Source organism: Pelodiscus sinensis, chromosome 1 (genome assembly GCF_049634645.1).
Source record: "Pelodiscus sinensis isolate JC-2024 chromosome 1, ASM4963464v1, whole genome shotgun sequence".
In the NCBI taxonomy this organism is placed as follows: Eukaryota; Metazoa; Chordata; order Testudines; family Trionychidae; genus Pelodiscus; species Pelodiscus sinensis.
Window position 1 is genome coordinate 137641798 of NC_134711.1, and position 9736 is coordinate 137651533.

The 9736-nt window shown below is 49.1% G+C and overlaps 1 protein-coding gene across 4 annotated transcripts in view; it reads left to right on the forward strand.

Moving 5' to 3' along the window:
• CLCN1 (chloride voltage-gated channel 1) overlaps positions 1-5555 on the forward strand; it is a 113982-nt gene extending 108427 nt beyond the window's left edge. For 2 of the 4 annotated variants that reach the window (XM_075903385.1, XM_075903391.1), the window contains exon 23: positions 302-5553. In XM_075903385.1, the coding sequence (XP_075759500.1) occupies positions 302-694 (393 nt within the window). In that variant the 3' untranslated portion in view covers positions 695-5553. Of the gene's footprint in view, positions 1-301 lie in introns of all 4 variants that reach the window. The other 2 variants (XM_075903377.1, XM_075903398.1) reach the window with 2 other exon arrangements.
• The last annotated feature ends 4181 nt before the right edge of the window (positions 5556-9736 follow it).

Here is a 9736-nt window from a genome sequence, read left to right on the forward strand (position 1 = left end):
ACCAAGGCCTTGTCTGTTGTACCTGGATATTAAAGATCCTGTTCATGAGAGTAGGGCTCTGGGCTGTGTGGCCCATTCCAGATTCATTTAGCCAGTGCCCCTTCCAGAAATGGCTACACTGAGCTCACATGGGGTTTGCCAAGTGCTGTGGGAGGCAAGGCACGATGGCAATGCAAACACTGCTCTTTCCAGGGGCTAGTCTCCTGCCCCCTCGTTGTGGAGAGTAGCTGGACTGTTCTCCTGCGGGTTATCAACTGTCCTTTAATTCCCTCTCTTCTCTGACCTTCCCCGCTTCTGATAGCTCCAGAAGGCAATTGAGGGCTCCACACGCTCTGGTGTCCGCCTCCGCCCGCCTCTCGCCAGCTTCCGGGACACCAACCGGACCTCGCTGAGCAATGAACAGAGCGGCCAGGTTTCCCAGGTGTGGAGCTGGCAGGACAGCTGTGTGGTACCTGTGAGAGGAGCTGCAGACTTAGGGATGGGGAGCCCCTTGCCCTCCATCCCCCCTTCCCCACAGCCCCCACCCGGCCCTGAGGAGGGGAAGGGGCAGCACTCTGTCTCAGCGGCTGATGCTGAGCTGGAGGAGATGGAGCTCTCTGGCCCTGCTGCTGAGAACATCTCAGACATCCTCGAGGACCTGAGCCTGCGCTCCACGGACGTGGAGGAGGAGGATGAAGAGGACGTGCCCCTATAACTGGTGGGAGGAGGGATGTCCCACCCCTCTCCCTTCAGCACCCCAGCCCTGCTACACATGCTCCTCTAGGAGAGGCCTGGGGACTGCATCTCACCAGCACTTTGGGATCTGCAGTGACTCAGTTGAGAGAGGGGCATGGGACTGCCCTGCCATCTGCTGCCATGCCTGCCTGGAGAGTTGTGCTACTGGGGACAGACGGTGGGGGAAGGGGGCATGAGAAGGGGGGAGGGACTCCCCCAGGTGGCATTGAGGCCGCTGGGATTTAGGCCCCTTCTCTGTCCTCTCCCAGCTTTCATGGTGAGCATGTGATGGGGATAGGAGGAGCAAGAACAAAAATGAGGCATGGACACCACTGGCTGCAGGGGCAGATGCTCTGAACAGTTGTGCCATTATGAGAGGGTGGTGGGGAGCAGAGAGGGCCACAGCCCTTCCCCTTCTCTATTCCCCGAACACCCTGCAACACAGCAGGATTGTCTCTCTTTTTCCCCTCTCCCCTCCCCCCCACCACACATTCACACATACACACAGTCCTGCAGCAAACCCCCCAGTCCTGACCTCAGAGTCCTGACTGGGGAAAATATACAGAGAACAAGACCCTCATGTATAATCCATTCAGACACAGCTGTAAGCCAGGCAACTGGGGGCTGAGCCAACCTGGAGCCCCCCCCCCCCCGCACCCTTGAGGTATTAATAGTTTTATGTACAGTGGTTCATTCATTAACACAACACAACACTCCTCCCTGCAGTCCCTAAGGGTGGGCGCCAGACACCCCACACACAAACCCATGCCACCCACACACACATCCTAGAAGCAGTTTTCCTTCTCAGAAGCCCACCATCCCATGCCCCTGCAGCCCCCAGACGTCCCGCTCTCATCCCGTGTGCCAAGAACACACATACAGAAACTCTGGGGCTAGTGCTGGATTCCCCCTCGCACTGCTATGAAGAGGAAGGTTTCTTCCTGTCCCCACAAGCATGGCTGGGAGGGAGGGAAGGGGCCTGATCCATGTCACAGCGCTTTAATATACTCAGGACTTTAACAAAGAATTGGATGGGAGGAAAGGCTCCTTGTTTTCCAGTTGGCTCACTGAAGTCTTTACGCAGAATGGCCGAGGCTGGAGTGGGGTGGTCAGAAGTCGCAGGCTTGTGTGAATGAGGAGTAAGATTGTATGTGCCTATCACTCAGCTATTCACGTTTGTCTCTGAACCACTGTCAGCAATCTCTATTAAGTTATAGTCTTAAAATATAAGAACTCCCAGGGATAGGGGCTGAGAGGAGCCTGGTGGGAGAGAAATGGCAGAGGGAAGCCTCTCTCGCCCAGCCCTTTCCCCTCTGCTAGCACAGGTCGCCCCACTGTTAGCTCCTGCTATTCCAGGACTGGTTACCTGCCACACAGCTCTGCTAATACAGCTCAATTGTAACTTGCAGCAGCCTTTGCTATTCCAGTGCTGGAATCTCTGAGCCTCCTACTTTGGCTGACCAGCCCCAATCCACCCCAGGATTTCCAGTCTGGAGACCCCCACCCACCAGCATTGCCGCTTTCCTTCTGTCCTCAGTCTCAGCAGGTCTGGGCTGTCCAACAGAGGGGCCCCTCCCAAGCCATTGCCATCTTCATCTGGGTCCAGAGAGATGCTGCAGCAACTCAGTGCATGCATGTGACCCCCTGACTCTCTGAGGGAGGAGGCTGCCAGGCTAAATCACTATCCCTGCCAGGTTTTTTCGGTATGACAACATCCAGTGCTCTATAGGCTGCAGATTTCCCAGCCATTGTGAAACTTTCTACTGTCAATTTTTCATCAAAGAAACCAAGTAGCAGCCCTTGGGACTCTGCCAGACATATTCCCACTCATCAGGCTGTGAGGAGAAGAGATGCCAGGCACTTTATGGTATGTCCTGATGCCTGGCCAAGTGCACCCCTGTGAGCTGGCTGCCTGGAGACTACCACAAAGCCAGAGGCAGCATGTTTCCCAGGCTATGTCTAGACTGCAGGCTTCTTTCGGAAGACGATTTTCCAGAAGACATCTTCCAAAAAAACTGCTTCCGAAAGAGAGCGTCCACATGGCCAAAGCACAACGAAAAAGTGATCTGCTTTTTCGACAGATAGCGTCCACATGGAATGGACACTCTCTCACATTTCAGCTTTGATTAGTATGGGTGGAGTGGCCACCAAAGCACTTGTGCTTTTTCCTCTTCTTCCAAAAGAACTTCCTCTTCCCTGTCCATATGCCTTTTGCCAAAAGAGCTCTTTCACAAAAAGGCTTCTTCCTCGTAGAAAGAGGTTTACCAATGCCGGAAAAACCCCGCTATTCTTTCAATTTTCTTTTGGAAGAATGTGATTGCGGTGTGGATGTAATTGAAGTTTTTTTGGAAAAACTGCCTTTTTCTGAAAAAAAACAAACTCTGCAGTGTAGACATACCCCCAGTTCTTGCCATCTTCCTTCTTCCTGCAACTGACTGACACCAACTTTGTTGGGCTTGCCAAGCTTATTTAAGCAGATGGTTCCCCCACAAGTGTTCCAGAGGCAGGTAAAAATCCCAGGGCACCTGTCAACATACTGCAGTGGAAATTTCTCCTTGGCCTCAGTTCTAGCAATTAGGTTTCTATATATAAATAGGAACCTTTCTGAAGCCGGGGGCCTCCATTGTGAGCTGGGCCACCAAGCCGGAGTGCCTGTCTCCCCAGGAGGGAAGGATCCCAAACTGCACTCCTGTGCATGCCCTGTGTTTCTATATGGTTCCTCAGGCAGCAGGGCTTTGTTGGGGGAGGAAGGGTTTGATTTAGATGTCTGGTACTCCCTGGGTCCCTGCCCTACTCAGTGGTCCCCCTACACTAGGATCCCTGTCTTCTAGGTCTGTCCCACCCTTTCGGGGACAGGGGCTTTCTCACATGCTCTTTTTGGAACTGATGTTCATTTTTTCCAGGTGTAGCAGCAACATCATTTTAAGATTAATACAAATAAATAGAAGGTGGAGGCAGCCTGATGACAGCAACTCAATTCACAGGGGTTGTTCCGCACCCACCAAACCTGTTCCTTCCAGGGCTGCCAGGCAACAATGCTCAGACTGACCCTGTCTCCTTCCTGACCCCTGCCAGGGGAGGGGGACAGGAACAGAGCAGCTGCCCTTTTTTCTTAAAGTGACTGGTATATTTTAAAGGTGGGAGAGAAAGAGGAAAATAAAGTTTTGTCTTCTTTTAAAGTACCCATAACTATCTGGTGCATCATGCCCCATCAGTACTACAACTCTGTGAGCGGAACCAAGCCTGAGTGGTCCCTTTCTCTCCAGAAGGATGAGGTTCTCAAACTGCATCCTGCTATCCCTCCTCCCCCAGGGTGGATTATATGTGGTCCCTCAGCCAGCGGTGCTCATCCAGAAGGTAGTGCTCAGAGATACCAGGATGTGGGGCAGGATTTCCATGTTCACTGGAGGTCACTTTGCCTCATGCAACATGTAGCTAAAATCCTTGGCTGGAGAAAGGGAGAGACCCGTGTGCATGAGAGCAAGACAGAGATAGCCCCACCATCTGTGTGTGTAGCTGAGAAATACAAGGAGAGGGTTTCTTGGGGTGATGCACACAAGGGTATGGGGCAGGAATATGAGGCAAGGAATATGAGTCAACAATGTGATAAGTATCCGAGGGGTAGCCGTGTTAGTCTGGATCTGCAAAAGCGAAAAGGAGGCCTGTGGCAAGGTTATTCTAGGTTGATAAGGTCATTCTAGGGCGTATTTAAGACACAGGTGGTAATTGTCCTGCTCTAGGGAGGCCTCCGGTGTCCAGTTCTGGGCACCACGCTCTAGGAAAGATGTGGAAAAATTAGAGAGAACCCACAGCACAACAATAATACAGGCATTAGAAAACTGATCTATGAGGAAAGGTTAGAAAAATTGGGAATGTTCAGTCATAGAAACTAAGGCTGAGGGAGAACCTGCTAATCAGCTCCAAAGGTTTTAAGGGTTGTTACAAAGAGGCTGGTGATTGATTGTTCTGCATGGCCACTGAAGGGAAGACAAGAAGTAGTGATCCTAATCTGCAGCAGGGCAGATTTACATTAGATACTTCTAACTATGAGGGTTGTTTAAGGTCTGGATCAGGTTTCCAAAGGAGGTTATGGAATCCCCATTACTGGAGGTTTTAAGAACAGGCTGAACAAACACCTGTCAGGAGTGATCTAAATATATTTGGCCCTGCCTCGGTGCAGGGGACTGGATTAGTTGACCTGTTGAGGTTTCTTTTACCCTTACATTTCTATGATACCTATGCAGCAAAAGCTCTAGCGTACATCAGGATTCCCTCTAAGCTGCGCAGCAGCACACACTGCAGCTGCTTACTCAGGCCCACCCAGTCAGGCAGCTGCATGTGCAGAGTCCTGAGCCCTTGGCTGGGTACGGCTGATTAAACAGCTGGGGGACCATGCTGCCACGCAGCTTACAAGGAACCTTGGTGTACATGTATTTATAGCAGAAAAACGTAATCTTGCTGATATAACCTGCATCTGGTTTGCTGGTATAACTATACCAATGTTGTATCCTAAGATGCACCTGAACACCTGGAATAGACTCACACAGAAACCACTGGGCAAAAAAATAGAACTGATAGTAGATTTATGAACCCAGGATAGAGCACTGGTGTGCCCATTACTGGTATACTTGCCCCAGTTCTGTTATTCACCTTGAGAAGGATGCTGCAAAGGGCTCAGAAAAGTACTGCAAAAATAATTAGGGGTCTGGAAAACCCGCCTCACAGTAAGTGCCATAAGAAGCTAACCGCTGAGTTCATCCAAGAGAAGGCTCAGGGTATGTCTACACTTGCAGCTTAATTCAAACTAGGGCTGCAAATGTAGGCATTCGGAATTGCAAATCAAGCCTGGGATTTAAATATCTTGTGCTTGATTTGCATCTTCCCGGCCAGTCGCCATTTTTTGAAATGTACAAGCCCGAAGTAACTGCCCGCGTCTACACGTCACAGTGAAATGGGCGTTCGAAATAAAGCCCTAGTTTGAACTACCTGTTATTCCTCCTGCAATGAGGTTTAACAGATAGTTCGAACTCGGGCTTTATTTCGAATGCCCGTTTCACTGCCACGTGTAGACGCGGGCAGTTACTTCGGGCTTGTAAATTTCAAAAATGGCGACTGACCGGGAAGATGCAAATCAAGCACGGGATATTTAAATCCCGGGCTTGATTTGCAATCGGAATGCCTACATTTGCAGCCCTAGTTCAAATTAGGCTGCAAGTGTAGACATACCCTCAGAAGCGACGTGACTGCAGTCTAGAATTCTTTCCTGGGGAAGAGAGCGTTGAACCAGCAGAAAGCATATCAAGATCCAGGGGTTGGAAACTGAAGCTAAACAAATGGAGACATGCATTTTTAACTCTGAGAGTAATTAACAACTGGAACAATTTACCGAGAGATTTGTTGAATTTTCTATCACTTGGCATTTTTAAATGAAGACTGGCTGTCTTACTAAAAGGTACGTTCTAGCTCATCCAAAAGTTATGGCCTCAATGTAAGATCTACCTCAAACCCAAATACCCTTACCTCTTTCTCTGAAGCCTTGCCCTGCTTGCTCTGTTGCCCTTCCCTCCCTGAATCTCATTCACTTTCACCAGCCTGGGTTGGGGGTGCAGGCTCTAAGTCTTCAACATGTGGCAAATGCCCTATCCCCTTGGCCACCACTGGGTCCACCCCACCCTGCCTTCCTAAGCAGGTTGGGTGAATTCTCCATATTGTGTTATGTTTTGAGTCCAGATTATCATAACAGCCCCTTCTGGCCTTAAAAGTATAAGAATACATTTCTATTCCCTGTTGAGAAGGGAAGACATCTTCTGGCAGTGCTGAGATCAGCAAATGGAACAAGGGGAGGATGCTTGCATCTGTTTGGTCCTGGGGACTAGTTCAGTTCTTGAGCTCAGACCCCAGATCTACCTCAATGTGCACCTCTGCTGATGCAGTCCCAAAAGGCCTTGTGGAAGCTGGGAATAATCAGGCATAGGAATCTTTTGTCCATGATGCCTATTGCCCATGGCCTGGAATGCTCCCAGCACTGGAGAATCCTGCAAGGCATGGGCAAAGCTCTCTTTGAGGTTCCGGGTAGCTGGGTAGGCCTCAGGCTGAAGGCTGCACCATAGCCAGCATCCAGGGGCTGTAGGACAGTCAAGGATTCTCCCTAGTGCTGGTCTCTGACATTGCCTGGGCTTCCCTTTACACAAAGTAAATATTCTGGGCAATTAAAGCTCTATACTCCTTTCTTAGACCTGTACTTTTCTGGATACCTTTCTGCCTGCATGGAAGTGGCCCTCTGCTGCACAAAGCCTCAGCCTTTGACCTGGAAACCTTTGCTCCATAACACAAATCCCAAACCTTCACTCCAGGACCTGAACCTCCAGCCTCAGCTCCATAACACATACACAAGGAGCTTTACTTTAAAACCAAAGTCTGCCCCCAAAACCTGTAAACTTCATCCCACATCAGCAAAGCTTTGAACTTTCTCTACAAATTGAAACCGAGGTCTATATGCCAAACCTTCATCCACGTTCCTGAACCCTTCCAAGGCAGGAAGCCCTGGAGCACATGGAATTGCAAGCAGATTGTATCTCTCCCTAGCACCATCGTGCCTCCCCCAACTCCCCTAGAGTCACTATCCTCCGTGTGCTGTGCTCGGAATGGCCTGTAGTCACTGGATGTTGCCAGGCCAGTGCTTAGCCAAGAGCACTGCAGTAAGGTGAGGGGGTAGAGCCTGATTCTGGATGATTTCCTCAACCCTTTTCTCTCCAGCACATACAGACAGCCCAGCCCCGGATTTCTGGCTCTTGCTGGTCTGGTGGCTCAGAGAGCTAATGGAGCCCGTGTCATGGGAGGGGAGTATTGTCAGTAACACAGCAGCATGGAAGGAGGGAGAGAGCTGAACAGCAGTACTTGCTGCAGCTGAAAGACCTGTCTTATACTCCGAGCCATAAGTAGTATCAAGTACCATGTGTCCCCCACAGCCTGCACTTCCACAATGGCTGGTGGATGGGAAGCCAGGTCTTCTGCACATCCCCCCACTTCGCTCTGAGCCCAGACATCCCCTCCCCCCATGCACTCTGAGCACTGTGGTAGCATGCCTCCTGCCACGGCGTGCTAAGGGGTAGGCAGTGCTCCTAGGGCCTCCTCTTCCTTTCCACATACAAGTCATGCGTTCACACAGAGCAGCCATAACAGAGCAGTCACTGCTCTGTTCCTCAGTCTTCCCCACCTACACACAGGGAAGAATATTTACCAATGGTGCCCTCACAGGGGTCCTGTGAGGCTCAGTTCATGACACTAAGGGCTTGAAGAGCTTATGCTGGAAGATGCTAAAGGAAGACTTTGGCTACCATGGCGAAGACTAATCAGTAGAAATGTCTAGAGAGAGATAAGCACGGAGAGAGAAGACATGAGAGAGTTATTACTGACTATCTTTAGACATCAATAGCAAGTTTTAAAACAAATATAATGAAGACAGATTTTAAATATAAACTATTTTTATAAAAATAAATCTTAAAGCTGTCCAGTAAAAAAAGGCAAAGTCACCTGCAAATCTGAATAGATGAAGGAAAATAAAAAATCTAGGCAGAAAAAGGAAAATCACTAACATAAGGTCAGCATTTCAGACACAAGTTGAAGCTACATTCTCCTCAAAATCTAACCGCTAACCCCAAGCGTAACAGAACTGTGAGCAAAAGACAACAATGAAGCTTAATGAAGAATAAGTTGCCAGACAAACTTGGGTGTTTTTTTCCTCTGCGGCATACTAGAGAAAGCAGGAGTCGTAACGCCCTTTGATTTTGGACTTGTATTTCATGAGGTGAAGCACACAAACTTCTCACAAATTGTTGGACCAAAATCTAAATATGTTCCAACTCCTGCTTTTTCTAGAAACACTTTACTGTATGTTTCAGAAAAAATGGCAGCCAAGTGTGTCTGGAAACTTAATCTTCATAAATCACTAGTGTTGTCTTTTGCTCACAGGTCTGTTCCCCTGAGGGCTAGGTTGGTATAATTGCTTTCTCTATAACGGCTCACATTGGCCAGGTCTATGCTACAAACTTAAATATCCTATAAAGCTAACACTGGAGCAATGCAATTACAGTGACCTATCCCCTGGTTTAGACAGTGCTATGTCAATGGAAGGCTCCTCCCAACACCTGTCAAGGACGTGAACTATGCCAATGGGAGAAGCTACCCTGTCAGCACAGTAGCAGCATCACTAAAATGCTCACAGTGGAATCACTGCAGCTGTATGAGCGTAGACCTGCCCTCATTCTCGGTCATAATTCAAAGTGAATGGGACTGAGGGCTGCTATGTGTGGCTAGGAACTGCAAAGAAGCCATGCTGGCAGAGAGCAAAGTACAGGCTGGGGAGGTGTCAAGCAGGACTGCTCCAGGTCCAATCTTATGTAAAATATTCATGACTAATCTGGAAGAGAAAGTAAATGGTACAGCTAATGCAATTCAGATGATAACTTGGGAAAAGCAGTAAATACCAGACAGGGTAGAGAAATAATGAGAAAGAGACCGAGAGAGAGCTGAGACGGGGGCAGAAAATAATGGGTTAAGATCCACTTTGGGAAAACACAGCTAAACTTATCTGGGGAAAAAATCCAAAACATACTCAGTGGAGGGAGACTCCTAGGAGAGAGAGAGAGATGCTACAAACACCTAGCAGCAATAGCAGACAGAAGATTAAACATCTGTGTATAGTGTCACTGGCAGTAAAAAGGCCAGCCCTTGTTTGATATATGCAGAGGCACCATGTATGGATCAGTACAGGGATGGCATCTGTGGCTCTGGCACGGGCTCCCTTGGAGCATTTCAGCTCTGAGCATCACACTGCAAGAACAACCACCAGCACGCCTGAGGCAGTTCCAAGACAAGCACCAGAAATGGCTCAGGGGCTGCTGGGACTCACTTACAAGGAAAGACTAGAAGCAGTAATGATGCGTATTTTGTGAAAGCAACATCTAAGGCAAAGGGGCATAACAGTACAGCCATATCTGCAGGGTCGTAACACCAAGGAAGA